Genomic DNA, 24475 nt, shown 5'->3' on the forward strand with positions numbered 1-24475 from the left:
GAATCAGTCATACCATCATGAGACCAGGGATCCATCCTGTGCTTCCTTGGAAGAGGGCGATGAGTTTGGGTACTGGCCTGAACTACAACCATCAGCTCTGTCACTTACATGCCATCACTTAGGAAGGACATGGACAAAGTAGAGTGTTCATCAGGCTGGCAAACGAGGTGGATTAGAACATGTTCTACTAGCATTGGAACTGAGGATGCTTAGCCTGGGGAAGAAAATACTTCAAAGGACATAACAGCTCTCTTCAAATATTTGAAGGGAATATGTAGAAAACAGGTTTTTTTGGTAAGGTGTCATAAAGCAGCACATGGAGCGATGACTTGAAGTTACGGAGGCAGATCTAGAATATGTGTAAGGAAAAAAAAATCCTAATAATTGTAGGATTATCCAAGGTGGAATGGGATGCCTTGGGAAGGAGTATGTTCCTGGTTCGGACCCCTGAGATCTTTAGAGGAAGGCTAGTGGATCATTTGGTGGGCAGATGATAGAGGGAATTCTTGGGCAGATATTTGACCTCTGAAGTTCTTTATCAATCTGAGCCTCTCTCGTTCTCTGATTCTCTAATAGTTCCACTCCTCTCTTTCCTGGGCAGGCCACAGCTAGAGTATTGGGTCCAAGTCTGGATGTTATGTTTATGGAAACACATTGACAACTCGGATTTGGAAATACCCAGTTAATTGGATTTTGGTTTACTCAGTTTAGGCAAAGTTTTGACTAAGTGGTCTTTAAGATCTCTTCCAACCCCAGAATTCTGGGCTTCTATTCAAAATTTTAACTTCAAAATCATCCTAAGAATCTATAGCATGGATGCCATTGACTTTGTCAATCTAGAGCCTGGTTTGGGGCTCTACTGTCTGCCGCAGTCTCTGCCTTCTATTTGCATCTCCTGCTGTTCCACTGGCCAGACTCTGCCTTTCCCTTGCATAATCTCCAGTTTGGAGTTAGTTCCATTCAATACTGTGACCAGGATGATCCTTGGTTGGATGTTAGAAATCAGGCTGATCTCAAGGTGTACTATGCAACCTCTCTGTGCATCCACCTGGTTCTATCTCCTGCAGTGGCTCCTAGTGCTCTGAGCAGTATATAGCCAGACCCTCTCTCCCGGTGCGGTTACCTTTGGGAGCTACTTCTGTTCTAAAATTCCAGGATCAGGATCTAACTTTGGATCCTCAATTAATAGCTTTCATTGGCTGTTCAGAGTCCTGACTGGGTTTAGGTCCATTCACTGGAGCTCACACATCTCTTCACCTCATTTACCTGAAATGCTCAGGCTTCTCCAGCATTTCTTCTTTCCCCATCCCTGCAGACTCCTGCTCATCTTTCATGTATTTCTGGAATGGAATGAGAAGTTTAGTTGTGTTTTTTTTCCCACTATCATGAGTTCAAATCTGACCTCAGACACTTACAGGCTGTGTGACCTGAGGCAAGTCACTTAACCCGGTTTGCCTCAGTTTCCTCATCTGTAAAATGAGATAGAGAAAGAAATAACAAACACTATAGTATCTTTGTCAAGAAAACCCCAAATGGGGTCATAGAGTTGGGCACAACTGAAATGACTGTACAGCAACAAATCATTGGTCTGTTTGGAGTCCTTTTCAGATGCTTGCCGGGCATTATTTGGGAGGGCTAGGCTTGTCTACAGCCTTTTGTATCACCATTTAAACCTGAAGTATTGGGCATGCATGCATGCACGTGTGCGTGCATGAGTGCATGTGTGTGTGCGTGCACATGTCTGTGCATGCGTGTGTGTGTATGTGTGTGTGTGTGTTTTTGTCACAGGGTTTAATCTAGGGAAATGGCAGGAAATGATAGAAGATGAAAGGAAGCTATAACCAGGTGTGGTGGCACATGTCTGTGATCTCTGTTGCCAGGAAGGCTGAAGCTGGTAGATTACTGGAGCTCAGGAATTCTGAGCTGCATCAGCTTAAGCCAATCAGGTAAATCTCTGCCCAAAGTCCTGCACCAATATATCAAACTTCTTGCCAGTTTAGAGATCAAAGCTCCTGTGTCAATTAGTGGTTAGAAAGTCATTCTAAAAAACAAATAAAAAACCAATCAAATAAAAAAATCCAGCAAAAGAAAACATCAGAAAAAGCGAGACAGCAATAAAATATTAAAAAAACCACCCAAAGAAATTATAAGTTTACTAAGCAAGAAATAGAGTTACTCAAGAGCTTAGCATAACTATTCACATTAAAAAACACACAAGTGAATGAAGAATGCCTGTTCTCCAGACTTGATAAGCAATTGGAGGGACAACCCATAGTTTGTCCATCAGCACCTACATCTTAGACAGATGCTGTTAAGGGACCCAACACCAAATAGGGAAAGCAAAGCAAGGTGGATTTCCTTTGGGAAACTGAGCCGAGTTTTCAATGACCTCGAGTCTCCCCCTGAAACAAAGGTTTCTCTAAACAACTCTGCCCTTCCAGTGATGTTGCCTGGCTGCTAGTCAGGGAATCTCAAGAGTGGTCGCCCAAAGGGCAATGGAGAAGTGTATGATGGGTATGAATCTGCAACATTAACAGTCGAACAAGGTACAAGAGAAGCAGAACAAGGAAGTTTGATTGGGAAAAAGGCGAGCTGGTCATGGAGTGAGAACGGTGAATAACTGACAGATGGTGCCTGGCACACAGTAGGCGCTTCATGAGTCTTTATTGAATTGAACCGAATTGACAAAAGGCATGTTGGGTAGATTCCTGATGAAGAATTACAGATCACAGAACAAAGTCATGCAGAATGAGAGGGCTTAGATGGGTTTCCATCTGTATCACCCAAGGGAACACCCACATTAAAGAGGTCACAGATTTACCTAAGCACGGTAGGGTAGTGTGCTTACATGGCAATGCTTCAAGGATTTGTGACCTTGCCAAGGTGAGCACTCCCAGATTCAGGTTTATGATTCTACAATTCTTCATGGGAAGTCCACTTAACAAGCTGATAGTCTTCCTCTAGTTCTCTTGACATTTTGATTCAATTCAATAAACACTTTTTAAGTACCTACTATGTGCCTTGTCACATAGTAGGAGCCAGGGTCAATTTCATAGCATGATGTGTCAATGGAGGAAGCCTCTACTGGAGGTGCACATTTACACAGAAAAAAACCACAAGGGTGGGAAAAAATATGTTTTCCACAAAAATTCCCTAATACTCAAGTCCCTCAAGTTTATAATAGAGTTCAGTGTGAATAGAATACCCATAGAGGAATGTGTGTTTTTAAAGTTAAGTTTGGGTAGGGGTGATGGGTCTATTTTCTCTGCTTTTTCCTATAGATCATCTTTATTAAATAAAGGAACTTAAAGATACAGTCCTTCCAGGACTGTATCTAGAAATGTCAGGTATCACATTTAAAATAAATACTTTGAAACCAAGTGGGCTTTGAGATCCCTGTTCACTTATGACAGTTTATATCCTAAATTCTAAGATTCCTCCCAGCTTAGATGTTCCATGTTCTAAGGTCCCTCCCAGCTCTGATATTCTCTGCTCCAAGGTCTCTTCCAAACCTGACACTCTCTGCTCTAAGTTCCTGGCTGCATCCTCTGGTTCTCAGGGCCCTCTGGTTCTGACCCCACCCCCACTCCACAGGCTATCCTGGGTAAGGGCACTTCCAACTGACTTTCTCTAGCTCTCCATGTGCTCAGACTAAGGGGAGTGGGGTGGGGTAACCGTTCCCAGGACCAGCTGCCTCTTCTGGCTGCAGAAAGCTGAGCTGTCGGGGAGGATCCCAGGGAGCGGTACTGAGATTGAGGGTGCCAGGGGACCAGGCAGAACACGGTGTTCAGGTATGGTTGGACCGTTTCTGACTCTGGCAGCACTGCTGGACCGAGTGTATTATGGACTCTGGCCAGGCCTAAGGAAGGGGAAGGGGATGGCCAAGATCTTCCTGGGGCCCTGAGGTTTAGAGCTGGGAATCCTATTAGAGATTCTCTAGTCCAACCACCTCATTTTACAGAGGGAGAAACTGAGGCCCAGAGAAGGGAAAAGACTTGCCCAGGGTCCTACAGCTAAAGTAGGAGGCAGGAGATGTGGCCCTCTGACCTCTGAGCCCAAATCCAACATTCACTACATTACATTTCCTTCCTCAGTGCATCTTTGAGGACGTCTCATAGTCCCCTAGAAAGAGACACGGGGTTTACTGCAGTTGAAAGATTCCCAGTTGTGGATAGTCAGAGATTTGGGTTCTAATCATTGACTCATGGCATGACCAAGAGTAAGTTAATTTCAATAAATATTCTTAAAGTATTTTAATGCACAAAGCCACCATAAGGGAAGTTTTATCATCTATAAAACAGGAAAGACAGTTCCTGTCCTTTGTCCTTTCCTATAGTACCATGGTTCTCAGAGGGTATGTGCTCTGGGCGTCTTGCTAGAAATTCTGAGAACTATGTGGAACTTTCATTACAGTCAAAGGCAGAAGTTTCCATCCTTTCTGGCTATGCTGTGAACCTCAATGTTTAGTGTACCAAGGAGCACTTGTTAAGGAGTCAGGAAGACCTGAGTTCAAATCCAGCCTCACACCTTTTCTCACTGCATGACCCTGGGCAAGTCACTTAATTTGTCTGCCTCAGTTTCCTCCACTGCAGAAATGGGGATAATAACAGTACCTGCCTCCCAGGGGTGTTGTAAGGATCAAATGAAATTAAATTTATAAAGTACTTCGCACAGTACCTGGTACATAGTAGGTGTCTAACAGCCTGTGATTCTATGATCCCATTCAATGGCTATTTCTTCTTTAAAAAAAAATGGCAAATGCCTGTGACTTTTGCAACTGCAAAACATGGTGATCCAGGCTGATCTGGTCTTTCTTCACAGGCTGAGATACAAGAAAAATGAAGACTCTACTGAGTATTATAGTGTTGGCCATCTTCTGTACTGACTGTGTGCCTGAGTTTAATGGGAATGTACCATCTGCTTTGAACAATACCAATGTTACCAAAGTGACGAATGTGGCAGAACCTGAAACTACAACGTCTTCAGGTCAGATCAACCTGGGATGGACTTTGAAACTGGCAAGTACAGGCCTGGGCTATTCAGCCCATGGAAGGCAAGAAGGAGAGGTCCACAGGACACAACTCTGGGTGCTCTGGGGCAATTTGCAGCTAGTTGGAACCCTCTTTCCTCACAGCACTTCTGATGAACTGATTGCATATGGAGGGAGGAAGGGGAATGGGGGTGGAGAGGAGATATCCAGGAGGACTTCAGGCTTCCGAGTTTGGGTTACAGGAAGGGTTGTGGTGCCCTCAACAGAAATAGGAAACTTGGAGGAGGGATGGGAAAATGGTGCGGTGCACCGGAATATGCTGGAAAGATCACTGGATTTGGAGACATAGGACTCCTGACTCTGATATCTAATACCTGTGTGACTTGAAGTAAGTCATGCAACCTCTCTGAGCCTTGGTTTTTCATTTGGAAAATGACAGGGATTGTACTAAATGACCTCTAAGTTTCCTTCCGGTTCTACATTCTTATGAACTCTGCCATATCATAACAAACTCCCTTTCTTTTTTTTTGTTTTGGAGGGGGAAGGCAGGGCAGTTGGGGTTAAGTGACTTGCCCAAGGTCGCACAGCTAACAAACTCCCTTTCTCTGGGCCTCAGTTATGTTCTCTGAAAAATAAATGGTTCAACAGATGTCCGGCAAGTCTTCTGTCAGATATCAATCTTATAATCAGTCCAATATCCTCTTCTTCAGAATCAATCCATCAACTAGCATGTTTTAAGAGCACTATGTGCCAGATACTGTGCTAAGGATTGGTAATACAAAGAAAAGCAAGATGTGCCCTGCCCTCAAGGAGCTTATAGTCTAAGATGACAGATGGCATGCAAACACCTATGTACAAATAGCTGTACAAAATATATATGAATATGTATATGTGTATGTATATATATGTGTGTGTGTGTGTGTGTGTGTGTGTGTGTGTGTGTGTGTGTGTGTAATTGGAAATAATCTCAGAGGGAAGGCACTAAGATTAAAGAGGATAAAGTCTTCTTGTAGAAGGTGAGATTTTAGCTGAGAACTGAAGGAAGCCAAGAAGTAGAGATAAGGAGAGAAAACATTGCAGATATGGGGGACAGCCAGTCAAAATGCCCAAAGTCCAGAGATGGAGTGTCTTATGCAAGTAACAGCCATGAGGCCAGTGTCACTGGATCACAGAATACCTGAGGGGGAGTAAGGCGTAAGAAGACTAGGAAGAGAAGAAGTGGGCATGATGGGGGGTGGTGGTGGTTTAAAAGCTAAGCGAAAGATTTGGTCTTGCAGGCAATAAAGACTCAACAGATTGACTGAATGGAGGAGGTGTGTGGGTGACATGATCAGATTTATATTTTAGGAAGATCAGTTTGACAGCTGAGTGGAGAATGGACTGAGACTTGTTGCAGGCAGACCAACTAGTAGCCAGGCATGACTGAAACATGTTTTCTTTCTTTCTTTGCTCCTTTCTTTCTTTCTTTTTCTTTCCTTCATTCTTTCTTTCTTTCTTTCTCTTCCTTCCTTCACTCCTTCCTTCCTTCTTTCCTCCTTCCTTCCTTCCTTCTTTTCTTTCTTCCTTCCTTTCTTTCTTTTTCTTCCTTCCTTCCTTCCCTCCTTCCTTCCCTCCTTCCTTCCTTCTTTCCTTCCTTTCTTTCTTTCTTTTTTTCTTTCTCTCTCTCTCTTTCTTTCTTTCTTTCTCTTCCTTCCTTCCCTCCTTCCTGCCTTCCTTCTTCCTTCCTTCATTCCTTTCTTCCTTCCTTCCTTCCTTCCTTCCTTCTTTTCTGTTTCTTCTTTCTTTCTTTTTCTTCCTTCCTTCCCTCCTTCCTTCCCTCCTTTCTTCCTTCTTTCCCTCCTTCCTGCCTTCCTTTCTTCCTTTCTTTCCTTCTCTCTTTCTTTCTTCCTTTTTTTCCTTCCTTCCTTCATTTCTTTCTCTCTCTCTTTCTTTCTTTCCTTCTTTCTGTCTTCCTTTCTCTCTTTCTGTCTCTCTCTTTCTCTCTCTCTCTTTCTTTCTTTTCTTCTTCCTTTCTTTGTTTCTTCTTTTTTTAATTTGAATCTTCTTGTACAAAATGACCAATATGGAAATGTTTTGCATGATTGCACATGTATAACCTATATCAGATTGCTTACTATCTCAGTGAAGGGGAGAGGACAGGGATGAAGGGAGGGATAGAATTTGGAACTCAAAAGTTAAAAATCTTTTAACATATAATGCGGGAAATACAATATCATACAAAAATAAATTAAAAAAAGAAAGAATATAGGCATGAAATGATGAAAGATGCACCAGGGTGGTGGCAGCATCAGAGGAGAGAAGGGGCCTAAACGAGAGATGTTATAAAGGTATAAACAGTGGGACTTGGCAACAGATTGTATGTGGGGAGGGAGCAGGAGAGAGTAAAGGGTCAGGGATGACACCTCAGTTGAGAGCTACGTGACTAGATGAATGGTCGTATCTTTCATGACACTTGAATGCAGTGTTTAAGATGTATATTAAATCTGACAAGGTAGTAACAACCTTGCCTTATCTCTTTGTTTTCTTCTGCACCATTTTTATGTTTTGTTGATTTTCTTTTTTTTTCCTCTGTAATTTCCCACTAACTTACCACCTCTCCCATCTCCTCACAGTGGGCAGGATTGCAGGGGAAAGATAAGTTCAGTTTCGAACGGATTAAGTTTAATGTCTATGGGACATCCAGTTTGAAATGTTCGTTAAGCAGTTGGAGATCCAAGACTAGAGGCCAGGAGAGAGGTTGGGGCTGGATAAATAGATCTGAGAGTCGTCTCCATAGAGAGGATCCACCAGAGTCGCCAAGATCACCAAGGGAAATAATACAAAGGGAGAAGAGGGACCAGGAGCAGAAAACAGCCCTGTGTTGTTTGTCCCGGATAACACATCTAGCAAGTAAGGGTCACAGTCAACACTAGGGTTCAGACCACTCACCTCAGAATCATAGAATCTCTGAAGCAGAAGGTCCATCAGGGGCTATCTTGTACCCACCCATATCTGAAAACCTGTAGTCAGACTTACGACATCCCCAACAAATGGTCATATGGCATCTGCCCAAAGACATTCTGAATTCATCCCTCCCCAAGAATCTTATTGTTTGTACTTCAGTGACCTCCTTTGTGGGTCTCTTTGTGAAGGAAAAAAAACCCAAAGTATCTTGGCATTTTAGTGGACTTGGTGTGAGCCAAGAGCGTGACAACGCAGAGAAACACATACCCACACACCCCAAATTAGTATGGTCTTTTGCTGGATGGACAGGTTAAGAGAGGAATGGTGTCGCGACAGCCTGGCTGTCCTACACCCTGGTCAGACTGCACTTGGAGCATTGTCTTTCTTTCTAAGCTATTCATTTTAAATGGGACCCTGGCAAACTTTAGGACATACAGAGAACAATGGCCTGGGTAGTGGGACACCTTGGTACCATATCCCACGAAGATTACTTGAGGTGACTGGGGCTGCTTAGGCTAGAGAAGAGAAGACTTAGGGGAGACATGCTAGCTATATTCAATTATTCAAAGGACTGTGGTGGGTATGAGACATCAGCTTTACTCTGCTTGGCCTCCAGAGGATAATATTAGATGCAGTGAATGGCAGCAGCAGAGAGACACAATTAGGCCTCGTGTAAAAAACAAAAACCAAGAGCTTCCTAACAATTAGAGCCATTCTGAAAGTAGACCAAGCTGCCTGGGGATGCAGTGGATTTACCCTCACAGGTTTATTCCAGAGGATATTCTTTTTTGGATATAGGCTGTAGCAGATGATCTCTAAGGTATCTTTGCACTTGGAGATTCTATGCTCATGCCAAAGGCTACAAACCAAGACTACAGTGGAGGGAGAGCTGGTGCATGGTTTTTTGTTCGCAGAGGATTGTGCTCTCAGCACAGACTCTGAAGCTGAGATGTAATGAAGTATGGATCGATTCTCTGCTTCTTATGCTCATTTTGGCCTAACAATTAACACCAAGAAAACAAAGCTAGCACTGCATCATCCATGTGCAGAACCATTGGTTACAACAAATGGAGAAATTTTGAATGCTGTGGATATGTTCACTTACCTTAGCAATATACTTTCCAGGGATGCACACATAGATGAGGCTGATGCATGCATTGCCAGAGCTGGCTCATCTGTTTGGGAGGCTCTGCAGAAAAGTATGGGAGAGAAGAAGTTGTCTACCAAACTGAAGGTCTACAGAGCTGCCGTGCTGACCTCATTGTGAAACCTGGACAGTCTATCAGCACCATGCAAGGAAGCCACATTCTATGTGAATTGTCTTAGGAAGGTTCTGAAGACCACCTGGCAAGATAAGGTACTGGATACCGAGAACCTTTCACGAGCTAAACTACAAAGCCTTCAAAATCTACTACAGAGAACGCAACTCTGACTAGCCCATCATGTTGTTTGAATGCTAAATGTCTATTTGCCTAAAAGACTATTTTACAGAGAACTCACACAAGCCACATGCTCATATAGAGGTCAGAAGAAGTGATATAAGGCCACTCTCAAGGTCTCTTTGAAGAACTTTGGAATCGATTGTATCACATGAGAGACCCTGTCGAAGGACTAGCTAGCATGGCGTGCCCATAATAAAGAAGGCACTGTGCTCTATGAGCAAAGCGGAATCACAGTAGCTCAAAAGAAATGAGAGATGCACAAATTTAGAAACATCTCCACTCTAAATGTTCACATGTACTGTTTGTACCCAGCTTGTATTGGTTTGAACAACCCCGGTGGGACACGTTGTGCCTTGACTCCAACATAGTGGTATCATTTTGGCCCTCTTCAAGAACAAAGGACAACAACCATACTCATGGACTTACAGGGTCACTGGATGTCAGAAGTGAAAAGAACATTAGAACACAGAACAAAGGATACTAAAGTTGGAAAGTGATCTTTCAGTCCATCTATTCTGACTCCATTTTATTTTTAAAATCTTTCTCTTTTTGTTAGCTGTTGCCAACGAATAAACATATTCTGTTATATGAAGAACAACAAAAAGATGATTGTATATGTAACTGTGAACTTCCATTGCATGCAGTGTTTAAAATGTATATTAAATTTGACAGGGTAGTAACAACATTACCTTATCTTTTTGTTTTCTTCTGCATATTTTTTGGTTGATTTTTTTTCCTCTCTGTAATTTCCCACTAACTTACCACCTCTTCCATCTCCTCACAATAAATAAAAGGCCTCCCTTGTAATGAATAAAAGAGTTAAGCAAAGCAAACCAATGTAGTGGGCTTGTTTGAAAAATGCATGCTCCAGCGCCTTCCCTCTGAAATATTTCCTATTTACCCTGTGTATGGCTTGCTTTGTATTTTTTTTGGCATGTTGTCTCCTCCATTAGATCATAAGCTCCTTGTCTTTTGCCTCTTTTTGTCTCCCTAGTGATTAGAACAGTACTCAGCACATAGTAGGTGCTTAATAAAATTTTATCGATTCCCCTTTAGCTCATCCGTCTTTGTCAAGAGTCGCAAATTGTGCCTTTTATTTTTCAGAATGGTTGAACCAATTCACAGCTCTTGGAAATGGTACAGTGGTTTGCCCATTGTTTCACAGCCTTTGCTTTTGCCTTCTTTGTCTTTTGTCATCTTTGCCCATTTTGGTGTAAAACCTTAGAGCTGTTTTCCTTATTATCAGCGATTTGGAGCATTCTTTCTTATGGCTGTGACAGCTTGAATATCTTCTTTTGACAACTGCTTATTATTAAGACAGCAAGGAGTAATCTTGAGAAAGGATATTGTTTGTGTGTGAGTATTTGAGTGTGTGTGTGTGTGTGTGTGTGTGTGTGAGAGAGAGAGAGAGAGAGAGAGAGAGAGAGAATGTGTGAGTGTATACCAAACACCTCACTCAGCACCTAGCACACAGTAGGTGCAGAATAAATGATTATGTATTGATTGAACACATAAGAAAACTTTTTACCAATATATTTATGTTTTGATATGGCAAATGACAAATCTAATAAGATTTCTAACAGTTTTCATTTATTCACTGAAATCCACACGGACGTAATTTCATCTTGGATGTCACTATGCCTTAATTCCTTGTGGACTACAGCTCTTAGGAAACTACATAATCACCAGAGCTAGAAGCATATGACTTTCCTCCTGCTGATAGAGCAAGGTGGTTCCTTGTTTACTTTTTTGCTTTTTCTTGAAAATTCATTTTTATGATAGTTAAAGAGAAAAAATAGACCATTTTGTTTCTTCTATGAGAAGTGGGATAATCTCTGTTCAACAAATTTTGGAGGCTTCCCATTACTTTTAGTACCAGACATGGTCTTCCCTGATTGGCCTTTAAATGCCTTAACAACAGAGCCCCAGATAACCTCTCTTAGTCTTGGTCTACGCATCACTCTCATTTCATATTCTTTATGTTCCAGCAAAACTGCTCATCTTTCTGCTCACATATGACACTCTATCTCACATTTCTGTGCCTTTGGAGCACACACACACACACACACACACACACACACACAAACTATGTAAATGCTGTTCATTTTTGTCATTAATTTCCTAACACCTATAGTTGTTGTTTGATTGATTGGACCTCTTGTTAATCGCGGAATGACTTGTTCTTACATATTTGTATCGATTTCCATGTATCTTAGATATCAGATTTTTATCAAAGATATTTGCTACAATCCCCCCTCTCCAATTCGATGCTTCTCTCATGACTCTAATTACACTGGTTTTGTTCAGGAAAAAGTTTCTCAATTTTATGTAATTGAAATTGCCCATTTCAATTTTACGATCACCTCTATTTCTTATTTACTTAAGAGGTCTTCCTCTAACCTCAATTATATAATCTAACTTCTTCTATTCTTTTCTATTTTTAAAAAATTACGTGACATTTTGTGCTTAGGTCTTGTACCTCTTTGGATATTCTTACAGTACATGGTTTAAGATGTTGATCTAAATCTAATTCTTCCATTTTGCTTTCCAGTTTTCCAGATGTATTTTCTTGAATAGGGATTCCTAGTCCTAGTAGTTGGTGCCCTTGGTTTTATTGAACGCTAGGATCTATGCTCAGCTGCTTCTTGTTTTCCTAATTTGTTCCATTGAGCAACATTTCTGTTGTTAATTAAAGAGCAGTTTTGATAGTTATTCTATTTTTTAGGGTGCGTGTGCCCATAGTTTAATTTCTCTCAAGCTGGCTTGACATGCATTGCATGTGAGTTACAGTGCAAAACTGCACCCCCTCTACCAAGGGGGCAGTTCAGAACTGGCTCTGATAATTATTCTTTTAGAGTAATGTTTGCAATCTGAGCTTACGCCCTCTTCCTTTCCACTTCCCTCCCATTGTTTCCTTTGAGATTCTTGACCTTTTGTTTGAATTTTATAATTTTTTCTTGCACTAAACTAGAATGTTGGTAGTTTGATTGATATAGCACTGCGTATGTAAATTAATTTATGTAATATTTACCAAAAATACATTTTTATATTGCCATGACCCAAACACAAGCAATTAATACCTCTTTAATCATTTAGATCTTCTTTTATTTCTATAAAGAGTATTAATTTATTATTCATATATATGTACACATACACACATACATACACATCCATATAATTCCTGTGTATGTCTTGCTACATAGTCTTAAGTTATCTCAAATTTCCTCTATTCCTTTCTACTTGTTTTTGTTGGCAATGTACAAAAAGGGTGATGATTTTCATGGATTTACTTATATCCTTCTACTTTACTGAAGTCATTGTTTCAATAACCGTAAATGGTTTTTAGTTGGCTCTAAAGTTCTCTAAGAAAGCTATCACATCATCTACAAAAATGATATCTTCTTTGCCCATGCTTATCCCATTAATTTTTTTTGTTCATCATTGCCATAACTAGAATTTCTAGAACTGTATTAAGTGACAGACAATAGAATGGAATCATTCTTTTCTTCTGTCCTCCCCTTCCTTACCCAAGTCATCACCCAGATCCCTCCCATGTTCTCCCTTTATTCATCCCTTTAAAATCAGTCTTCCATGGTTGGAGTCTGTTCTGCTGTGACTCTTCCCTCCCCTACTCTACCCTCTCTCTGAAAACCTGCCTCTTCCCACTACTTGGCTCTGACTTGTTCCATGTTTACTTATCGTATCCCTACATTTTACTTTTTATGTGGGTAAGAATGTGTTCTTCCTTTCTTTGCCAGGTTCAGACGAGAGTGAAATTCATGAGATGCTCATTCTTCCTGATATCATCTTCATGTTTAAATACCCTTCACCTGATGTGCCTCAACAATATAAATTAATAAGTTCCTACCTCTCCTTTCTTATCTCTTCCCTAGCGTATTCCTTTTCTCCTCTATTTTCTTTTGTGTCTTAGAAAAAAACAGAACAAGAATGACAGCAAGAGCAAATCACACCCAGAGCCTTTTCTGTCTTAGGCATTCGAGCCCTTTCAAGTTGCTCTAATTTACTTTTCTTTCTAGGTTTCTGTCATCTCATGTGCTTGTATTTCAATGATTCCACCCAGCATCAGTTTTCTTGACAAGAATACTTTAAAATCGTCTGTTCTATTAGCTGCCTCATTTTCCATTGGATAATTATATTCAGCTTTGCAGAATGAATTATTCTTTATTGTAAGGAATTTTCTTAGGCCTTTCGATATATCATAGTTCAAGTTTTCCTTTTCCTTGGTATAATTGCTATAGAATTTTGTGTGGATGTGACTGAGATTCTTTTGTATTTGGTTGCTTTCTTCCTAGTTTTTCACAATACTTTTTTTCTATGAACTCCAATCTCTGGAGTTCAACAGTCACATTTCTGAGGGTGTTTCATGTTGGGTTTCTTTCAAAGATGACCTCTGTATTCTTCTAATTTCATTGAGCCTCTGATTCAAATAGTTTTATGAAGTTTTCTTTTACGATTTCTTGGAATACAATATGTAAGTTTTCAACTTTGTCATGGTTTATAAGTATTCTACCAATGTTTAAATTATGTCCTCTCATCTCATCTTTCCAGTCAGTTGTTTTGAAACAACTCGTGTTGTTCTGTAATTTTACATAGTCCTCTATTTTTTCGATCTTTTGATTTCGTTCTGTTTCTTGTGTGTTTCATCGAACTTTTGAGTTCTGTTGCTCTGTCCTTTTTTTTTCCTCACAGAGTTCACTATCTGAGTAAGGTTTTTCACCTTCTTTTCTAAACTGTTTGTTCTCCTTCTAAGAACTCTAATTTCATCATTTATCTCTTGTTTCAATTCTCCCTTCATTTCTCCCAGTCACTCTTGGAGTCCTTGTGGCTAATCCATTGACTTTTAAAAAAAATTAAGGTGGGGGTCTGCTTGTAATTATTGAGAAATGAATTGTTTCTTCTGGGATTTTATCCTGGGATTCTCTTAACCCATAGTATTTTCTTCATATAAAGAAGTTTTCTTCTAGTTACTAATTTCTTAAGCTTCTGCATTAGGACTGTCTTGGAAATATCACGTCTCGCTGTTTCTTTCAAGGTTGTCTGGGCTTAGCAATTACTAGAATAGTTGACGCTCAGCGCACATTAGAAAAAAAGCCTGCAAGAAGTCACAATTAGCTAGCTCTCAGTCTTTATCCTAAAGCAGACCTGATCATATTATTTTTCTGTCCCTTCTAGCAGACTGAGTCTGGAACACTAAGGCACAGATAAGAATCCTGGTTGGTTTAGTTGAGCTTCAAATAATAATAAAAATTAATTAATTAATTATTTTAAATAATCATCTCTGTGTCCCATTCCCTTTAACAGTCTGGGCATGGTAGCAGAGGTGGGATCTTGGGCATTTCTGGGTTTTAGCCTCCCACTGTAATCCTAGCCTGGGAGCCAGAATTGGGACCAGGTCACAAACCCCTGATTTAGCCTCCAACCAAGAAGATGCACTATCTCACGCCTGTCTCCCAGGGAAGCTCCATTGTGAACCCTGGGAAGGTAACTGACTTCGGGCCTTATCTCCAGGTATAATCCTAAATGAGAGGAAGGCATTCCTAGTGTTTCTCTGGGTTTCTAGACTCTTTTCTTTCTTGGTTCCTTTCCTTACCATTCCCAAGGGAGTTGTGGGGAGAGCTGGGCTTGGTAGGAAACTTTAAATACCTCTGCCAGAAGTTTCAACCCCCTCATTTTATAGAGGGAAAACTGAGGCACAAGGCAAAGAACTGGCTTGATCAAATCACATAACCAGTCAGTGGCAGAGGTAGGATTCCATTTCAGGGCTCCTGACCCTAACTATAATGCTCTTTCCAGGGATCTCTGCCACCTCCCCCCAACAACAAAATTGCAATATTTTGGCCAAATGCGGCTCAGTCCCTCACCTGGGATGCCGCGGTGGCATCCCAGAAAGAGCCCCAATTGGGAGAATCAGAAGACCTGGGATCACAGGATGCTACATTTAGGTCAAGACATTCCTTTCATCTCTGGGCATTTTCTCTGCTTTCCCCCCACATGACTAGAAAGCCCTGCCTCCTCATCTCTGCCTTCTGGCTTTCTCCAAGTCCCAGCTAAAATCCCACCTTCTGAAGGAAGCCTCATTCACGGGCCTTCCCTCCGTTAATCATTTCCAACTTATCCTGCATGGAGCTCATTTGTACATAGCTGTTTGCATGTTGTATCTGAACTAGACTGGGTGAACTTCAAGGCCGGAGACTGGGCATTTACCTTCCTTTTTCTACGCAGAACTTAGGGCGTGCCTGGAACATGGTGTAAGTACTGAATAAATGTTTATTGACTAACTGGGACAGTAGAGGTCACCTCACCTCATCTCCTCATAAACGAAGGGAACAAGGCTCAGAGAGGGAGATTTACTTGTCCAAGGTCACATAGGGTGACAGAGAACTAATTTAGAATTCAAATGCTGGTCCTGTAACACCTTCCCTCCCCTGCCTCTCCTGCCCCCACCCCCTAAGATCCTAGGCCCTTTCCATTGTATCGTCACGTGGCTCCCTGTTTTAACAGTCACTAGCTGAACATTCATGAGCAATGCACTCATTTGAGCCTCACTATCCTTATCTGTACAACGGGCACGACCACATTGCCCACTTCACGGGATTGAGGTGGGGGAAACCATGTAAACTGCCAGTCATCATAGAAACAAGAGCTGCCACCCTCCTTGTTCTTTTGGCGGAGGGACGGGTGTTGGAGTCATTGGTATGGGTACATTGGGATGTTGCTTCCAGCTGCTAGCAGGAGGCTCAGGCGTTCTGCTGGCCACGCTCCTCACTTGCTTCCTGTCCCCATTTCACAGGTATAGAGCTCCTCCGGTGTCACGTGTGCATGGGCACCTTCCAGTGCCAAGCGCCGCAGAATTGTGCCCCTGATGAAAAATTCTGCATGATTGTCGAAACTGGTAACGACTTTCCCCTTTTTCCATCTTCGGCCCTCCCTCCTCCTGTCCATGGTTGTCTCCATGCCATCCCTGACCAAGGTCAAGGCTTTCATCAGGCATGTCTGTGCAGACAAGCGCATGCTCTGCTCCCAGGGAGATCCCCAAGCCTTGTCGTGAATGGTCACCTCATGGTGGTGGTGGTGGTGGTGCTGCTGACACTCATAGCTAATGACACTCTGAATCAGCACTCGGAGTGGGAGGCAGGGAAGGTGTGGGTTTGAATCCCAGTTTTATTTTCTAGTGGCTGCTTAACCTTAAGCAAGTGGACCAGTGGGAAGAGGGAGGGGTGATAGCAAAATGGAAGCTTCAGGGATGAGTCCACACACCACCGCTTATCAACTGGGTGATCTTGCGGAAGTCGTATAATGTCTGCGCACTCCAGTTTTCTCACTTATAAAATAAAAGGGTTGGACTAGATCAGAGGTGTCAAGCTTGAAGCCTGTGGGCCGAAATCAGGCCAGAACCATTGAAATATAATTGGGAATGGTTTAACAAAATAAATACAAATAGTACAATGATGAAGATATATACGATAGCAAAAATAATACAATACAACATAGATAATATGAATTTGTGGTTTTCAAAGTCAATATGAGAGGTCACTAGGTGGTACAGTAGATAGAGCACCAGGTCTGGAGTCAGGAAGATCGGAGTTCAAATCTGGCCTCAGATACTTACTAGCTGTGTGACCCCACACAAGCCACTTAGTCCCTATCTGCCTCAGTTCCTCACCTGTAAAATGGGGTCACACTGGAGAAGGAGATGGTAAACCACTCCAGTATCTTTGCCATGAAAGCCCCATGGACAAAGCCCAAGGAGTCACACCGACAGTCATATATGACTGAACAAGAAGTCAATATGAGACCTTCAGGAATCCATTTCTGTTTGAATTTGACACCACTGGGGCTTAAGATACCTTCCAGCTCCAAATCTCACATTAAACCAGAGCTTTAGACCTGGAAACAGTGATGTGCTGTAAACATTTAACAACTGGCTCACTGGGTGGTGGTGGTGGGGAGTGTATGCACAACACACTTTGCAGTTTAATCTCCATTATTCACATTTTCTCCACAATTTTCTTAAGTCTAGAAGTCAACAAAACAATAAATCAAGTGTCGATTTGTAAGCATTTGCTGATTTCTGAGGGGTAAATAGCCACACTGGACGTCTAACAATGAGCTCTCATGGGTTGGTAGGGGCTGGCTCTGGCACATCACTGTCTGGAAGTGACCTTAAATCCCAGAACGTAAAAACATCAGAGTAGAGAGGGATATTGGAGATCATCTCTTTAGTCCTACATCATTAGACATAGAAAGAAGCTGAGGTCTAGAGAGAGAGAGGACGGCGACTTTCTCAAGGTCACTCAGACCTGGGATTTAGAACTAGACTCCAAGTCTAATGTTCTTTTTTCCATTATGACAAGGGCATAGGATCATAGAAGTCATGGGGTGGGGGTGGGAGGGAGAAATAATCATTTAGATGGCACCTACTATGTGCCAGGCACTGCGCAAAGCTAAGCACTTCACACATATTTATCTCATACAATCCTCCCAGCAACTCTGTGAGACAGGTGCTATTAGGATCTCCATTTTACAGTGGAGGAGACTGAGGCAAGCAGAGGTGAAGGAATTTGTCCAGATCACACAGCTAGTGAGTGTCTGAAGTATTTAGCCTGACTCTTTCATTTTACAAATAAGGAAACTGAGACCCAGAGTGGTTGAACATATAGGGAAACGTGTGAGTACGTGTGCATTCAAAACCACATGTAGGTGAGTACTGGGATGGCGTGGAAACGTATGTGGAAGGTCCACTCGTAAGAGCTGGGTGACACTTCACGGGAGTCATAGACTGTCAGGACAGCAAAGGAGGGTCCCTAGAGATGACGTATCATCTACCTTCATTTTAAAGATGAGGAAACTGAGTGGCCTAGAGTTTTAGCCACTTGTTCCAGGTCACCCCCCAAGGACTCAAACCAAGATCTCTGAATCCCTCCCTTCTTTTCTCAATCATTCATTGATTTATTGATTTATTCATTCATTCAGACAGCTGATGCATCGTTCAGTGGATAGAGAACTGGGTCTGGAGTCAGGAAGGCCTGAGTTTGAATCCAGCCTCAGATACTTCCTAGCTTTGTGACTCTGGACAGGTCACTTAACCTGGGCTTGCCTCAGTTTCCTCGTCTGTACAATGAGGATAATAATAGCTCCTACCTCTCAGGGTTGTTGTGAGGAACAGATGAGATCATATTAGTAAAAAGCACCTAGCCCAGTGCCTGGCACACAGTAGGCACTTGATAAATTCTTGTTGCCTTTCCTCATTCATTCATATGCCATTTATGAAGAACGCTGTGTGCAGAGAAAAGCTTAGATGAGGTGCCTTATCCCATGGAACTTCTGAACTGAAAAGGTTAATCAAGAAGTCTGACCTCCTTGTTGGCCAGATGAAGAAACATGCTCTCTTAGAGGGGCAAGGGCAGTGAGTTCCAGTTCCAAAATTCTACACCTCTAGAGTCAGAGTCTGAGAGAATTTCAGGGTTAGGACCCCAGACTCCGGCTAGTCTAACTTCAGGCAGCTAGGTAGCACAGTGGATAGAGTTCATTCTGTTTTAAGGTCCTTCCCAGTGGGCCTGGAGTCAAGAGTACATGGGTTCAGATCCGGCCTCAGACATTTAGTGACTGTGTGACCCTTGGTAAGTCATTCAACTGCTTCTTGACTCAGTTTCCTCAATTGCAAAATAGGGGTAATTAATAGCATCTATCACCCAGGGTCGTTGTGAAGATTAAATGGGATGATATTTGCAAATGCTAAATGCCATACTTGGCACATGCTTCTTCCCTCCTTCCCTCCCTCCTTTTCTTTCCTTCCTTCCCTTTCTTCCTTCCCTTCCTTCTCTCCTTCCCTCTTTCCCTTCCTTCCTTTCTCCTTCCCTCCATCTTTCTTTCCCTCCTTCTTCCCTTTCACCCTTCCTTTCCTGTCTTTCTTTCTTCCTTCCTTCCTCCCTCCCTCCCTCTTTCCTTTCCTCCCTCCATATCTTTTTCTCCTTCCTTCCTTCCTTCCTTCCTTCCTTCCTTCCTTCCTTCCTTCCTTCCTTCTTTCTTTCCTTCCCTCCCTCCCTCCCTTCCTTCCTTCTTTCCTCCCTTCCTCCACCACCTTTTCCCTCCTTCCTTACCTCCTTTTCTTCCTTTCCTTCCCTCCTTTTCTTCCTTTCCTTACCTCCTTCCTACCCCCTCTCTTCTCTCCCTTACTCCCTTTCTCTTTTCCTTCTCCCCTTTCCCTCTTTCTTGTCTCTCATTCCCTCTCCACTTCCAGCTTCTGTAGCTCCTCAAGCACCCACAATTCCATCAGTGCACCTCCTTACATTGTCTTTGAGGTCATGCATTCCAAGCTGGAAACATTTTGTAATCTTAAAATAGGAGAGGACAGTGCAGTGGGCTTCAGGCTGGGGTCAGGCAAGCTAGAATTCTCTTCCCTTTTACAGTAGGAGCTGCAGGTTCAATAACTGATTTCTATTTGGTCTGGCTCATTGCCTTCCGCCACTCAGAGTTGGGAACAGGATGAACTAGTCCCCAAGTTCATGGGGGAATTTGGGGCCGAGTCATCACCAAAGCTCCTACGGAATGATGTCGCTTAGGACGATAATGTGCAGGCTGTGCCTAGAGAGCGGAAAAACCCAGATCTGGGAGACCCGGGACCCGGAGACTCAGCTCTGACTCCTGCCCCCGAGCTAGTGTGGGACCTTAGATTTGTCTCTTTCCTTCTCTATGCCTCAATATCCATTGCTGTCAAGTGAAGGGACCTGACTAGATTATTTCTGAGATCCTCTCTAACACCAGCTTTCTGCACTCAAGGGCCTTTCTGGGAAAAGCAGCTCAGTGTAGATAATAGAGAACTACTGGTAGAGTCTTGTCTCTGCCATCTGCTAGCTGGGGAACTGTGTGCAAGTCATTTGTCCTCTGAGTCCCCAAGACAACTCTCTAGAGTAAAAGTTCTAAGGCAGGGAGGTTACTGGTCTGCATCAGTGAAAAGAATTCTCATACTGGGAGTTCCCCACTCCAATGAAATCATAGGTCTGGAATCCATGGAACCCAAACAAAAGACTTCTATATGTCTAGTACTTTGTGTTCTGAGAGTACTTCCAGCTCTGACTGTCTCCAGACTGTTCCATGGTCCCTGGTGACTCTGGCGTTCTATGAGCTAAAGTCCTTCCCCACTCTGACAGGCATCTATGCATTAAGGTTCCTCCCAGCCCTGACAGTCATCTGTGTTCTAAGGTCCCTCCCAGCCCTGACAGTCCATGTTCTAAGGTCCCTCCCAGCCCTGACAGTCTATGTTCTAAGGTCCCTCCCAGTCCTGTCATTCTGTGTCCTAAGGTCTCTCTCATCCCTGACAGTCATCTATGTTCTAAGGTCCCTTCCACCTTAACATTCTTTGTTCTATGGTCCCTTTAAGCCCTGACAGTCCATGTTCGAAGGTCTCTCCTAGCCCTGACAGTCTATGCTCTCAGGTCTCTCCCAGCCCTGACAGTCTATGTTCTCAGGTCTCTCCCAGCCCTGACAGTTTATAAAGTCCCTCTCAGCCCTGACAGTCTATGTTCTAAGGCCCCTCTCAGCCCCGAGAGTCTGTTTTAAGGTCCCTCTCAACCCTGACAGTCTATATTCTAAGGTCCTTCTTAGTTCTGACTTTCTATGTTCTAAAATTCTATATCATAAAGCCTTTCCCAGCTCTGGTGTGCTTAGAGTCTGTCGGTGCTCACCCTGGGGTACATTTTAGATACAGCAGCCTGTTAGCCTCTCCATTCAGAAACATTATACTAGAAAGCAGCCCAGAAAAGCTTTTCTAGAAATCAAAGCCAACTGGTTGTCCTGTGTGAAAATAGCGAGATCCTATGGCTGATTTTCAATTGTTTTTTTCTTTTCCCTCTTAACATCCAAGAAGAGGGGAAGAGCAACAACGTGATCAAGTATTGTTCAATCAGGTGCCCGTTTATAGACAAGTTCCATGGAAGAACCAGTGACAACTGGTACCTTGCCTGCTGTGCCGAGGATTTGTGCAATTACAAAAAACTGGGGAGTGGGCACAGGCTCTGTGCTAGTGTCCTAGTGGTGGCAATGGCATTTGCAGCAAGCTTTCTTGTGACCCTCAGGATTGGACTGTGATAGGTTGGGATAGGACTGTGATAGGTTGGGATAGAACTGGGACCTCTGAGACCCTGTCTGTGCCATGCCCCTCTCAGTAAGCAATTCTCACCCGTGCCATCCCATCAATCTGGAAAGGAGCTACCCAGGGTCCTGGAAGCCTTTCCCATAGTTCCAGAGAGCCAATGTAGGATCTTCTCCCTGGATTATGTTTTGTGTTTCTTTGAGACATATAGAAACTGTTATATAAATGAATGCTTGCTGGTATTATTATTACTATTAATAGTAACAAGAATAATAAGACTTTCCATTGCCCTTTGATCCTTATTTGGAGGGGGTTGTATTTTTTGTTTTGTTTACCTAAAATGTGATATTCTGGGATTCAAAATCATGGAGCATCCCTGGGAAATTCTTATCCAATGAGATACTAGAAGGAAAACTCTTTGTAAACTATGCCAGGCATTATTAGATATAAGACTACAGGCTATGAGAGGGCAGAAGTATGTCTCAGCTAAATTTTATATCTCCCCTAATGCACAACACAGTAACCTTCACAAAGCAGGTTCTTAATAGATGTGTTGAATTAGATTGAAAGTGGCCAGACACAGTCAGGAAATTGGTCATCTCCTAAAAACCTAACACTGAGTCATCAAGTCCCTGGAATCCTATCAGGGGAGCTTGCTCCTCTAATTAACCCCTATAGACAGGTCAACTCAATTTCTGACTCAGCTGAACACTTTAACACCTAGACTTTCACTCGGGACCCTCTCCCACCAGCCACCATGTGTCTCCAGCAGCAGGTGCCAGGCTCAGGCCAAAGGCAGCCCCCCTCGCTGCAGCTGCAGTGACTCAGGGCTCCAGGATTTGGGGAGCAGAGTCCCTTCCACTGCTCCCATCCTAAATCGCTCCCTTCACAAATGGATATCTCTAAAAGTGAAGGAGCATGGGACAAGCTTCATAAAGGCAAAAAACAGAAATCAGAGGAGGGAGCTTAAGTCTGGTCCTTTATCCACACAAGGGAAACAAATAACAAAGAAGGAATGATAAAAAAGATAGGCAAATTTCAGACTATTTTGGGAAAGGAAGAGAAATAATTAGGAAAAGGAAGCAAAGAAAAAAATTCTTAGAAAAGGATCTGTCGGTCAGTAAACATTTAGTAAGCACCTACTATGTGCCAGCTATAGAGGCAGCTAGATGGCTAAGTAGAAAGAGAGCTGGGCCTGGAGTCATGAAGGCCTGAGTTCAAGTCCAGGTTCAGATACTCACTAGCTGTGTGACTTTGGGCAGGTCACTTAACCTCTGTTTGCCTTAGTTCACTGGAGAAGGAAATGGCAAACCATTTCAGTATCTTTGCCAAGGAAAACCCAAGACACCTGACACATTTACTAGCTGTGTGACCTTGGGTAAGTCACTTAACCTCAATGGCCCTGTCTTCTCCCCTCCAAAAACAAAACAAAACAAAACAAAAAAAGAAAACCCACATAGAGTTATGAAAAATCGGACATGATTGAACGACTGAACAACAAATGTGCTGGGCGCTGTGCTAAGTGCTGGGGATGAAAAAAAAAAAGAAAAAAAAAGGCAAAAGACCATCCCTGTCCTCAAAGAGTTCATAGTCTGAATGTGACGAGATTTTCCAGGAGGAGGTGTGATGTTCCTGGAGTTGAAACCAAGCACAGTCCCTGATGAAAAGTGTGCCAGACCCTGTGCTAAACAGTGAGAATGTGAAGACAAAAATGAAATTATCCCTGCCTTCCATACGATGGGGAGGGTATTCGAGGGAGGAAGGAGGCAGAAAACAAGCACTTATAGAGCAAACCACCATGTACAAGCAAAGTATATACGGGATCAGTAGGAGACAACCAGCAGAGGGAATGCATTAGAATAAAGAGGGATCTGAAAGGGCTTCTTGTAGAAGAAGGTGGGGTTCTACATGGGATCTGAAGGAAGCCCAGGGTTAGCCAGGGGTCAGAGATGAGGGAGAGAGTGCCGCAGCCATGGAAAATGTCAGAGTTGGGGACTTGGGTGAGTCTTAAGTGAGGAAAAGCAAGGAGGCCAGTATCCTTGAATCATAGAACAGTCTTCTTGGGGAGAGTGTGGTGTAAGAAGACTGTGATGTTTCAGGGCGGGAGTGGGGGTAGGAGAGGGAACCCCAGAGCTCTAAATGTCAAACAGAGGTATTATAACATTGGAAGAATATTATTAAAAATAAGTTGGTGGGAAAAGATTTTAAACTGATCTCTTTACTGAGTGGGCAAAGATAAGAGCGGGGGAAACGGACCATTAAATAAAGAGGAAGGGTAGGCAAACGAGTGGGGAGGAGGAGAACCGCTGGGATTATACTAGCATCAAAATAATTTAACCAAAACAAATGACAGGCATAGAATACAGACTTAAGGGAAGGAGATTTAAAAAAATACTGAAGAAATAAATATGTCTGACAATTGCAATTTTAAATGTCAAAGGATTCCAAATAATCTAATAAAACAAGCTAGAGACAGAAGGGTTAAGAAAACAAACCCAACAATCAGGTTTATGCAAGAGACAAATATTAAAATTAAACACGCCTACAGAAGAGACAAATATTAAAATTAAACATGCCTACAGAATGGAAATAAGAAGGTAGAAAAATGAGAAAGGTGGATTCCGTGAATCCCCAAACCCCATGCTTTCAGACAAAACAAAAATAAAAATTTTCAGTATCAAGATCTGGCAAGCCATTGGTTAAAAAGCATTTATTCAGTAGTCAGTAGTCAATCAACATTAATTATTTACTATATGCCAGGCACTGCGCTAAGCTCTTCAGATACAAATAAAACAAAGAAAGGCCATCTCTGCCTTCTAGGAGCTGTAATCTAATTGGGAGTAGGGGAGACAATAAATAAAAGGGAGCTGAAAAGGTGGAAGGGAAGGACCAGGGGGTGTCCAGCTCCCCAGGCCAAGGCTAGATGCTTGAATGAAGTTACTTGCAAAGTTCTGAGCCCTCTATAAAGGAAGGCTTTGGGAAGGGTTT

At 42.6% G+C, this 24475-nt stretch overlaps 1 protein-coding gene across 1 annotated transcript; it reads left to right on the forward strand.

Moving 5' to 3' along the window:
* Positions 1–4838: 4838 nt before the first annotated feature.
* On the forward strand, positions 4839–21483 carry LOC118833883 (lymphocyte antigen 6D-like). Its single transcript, XM_036741304.1, has 3 exons — positions 4839–4986; positions 16193–16288; positions 21263–21483. Exons 1-3 carry the CDS (start codon positions 4839–4841, stop codon positions 21481–21483), a joined length of 465 nt encoding a protein of 154 aa, XP_036597199.1.
* The last annotated feature ends 2992 nt before the right edge of the window (positions 21484–24475 follow it).

The sequence above is a fragment of the Trichosurus vulpecula genome, chromosome 1 (assembly GCF_011100635.1).
Source record: "Trichosurus vulpecula isolate mTriVul1 chromosome 1, mTriVul1.pri, whole genome shotgun sequence".
In the NCBI taxonomy this organism is placed as follows: Eukaryota; Metazoa; Chordata; class Mammalia; order Diprotodontia; family Phalangeridae; genus Trichosurus; species Trichosurus vulpecula.

What these genes read in the sequence shown, in the direction of transcription:
- LOC118833883 (XM_036741304.1), top strand. Translation starts at nt 4,839, where the DNA reads ATGAAGACTCTACTGAGTATTATAGTGTTGGCCATCTTCTGTACTGAC. An exon ending in TGAAACTACAACGTCTTCAG is followed by an intron (nt 4,987 to 16,192) that starts GTCAGATCAACC and finishes TCACAGGTATAG; the next exon opens with AGCTCCTCCGGTGTCACGTG. An exon ending in CTGCATGATTGTCGAAACTG is followed by an intron (nt 16,289 to 21,262) that starts GTAACGACTTTC and finishes ACATCCAAGAAG; the next exon opens with AGGGGAAGAGCAACAACGTG.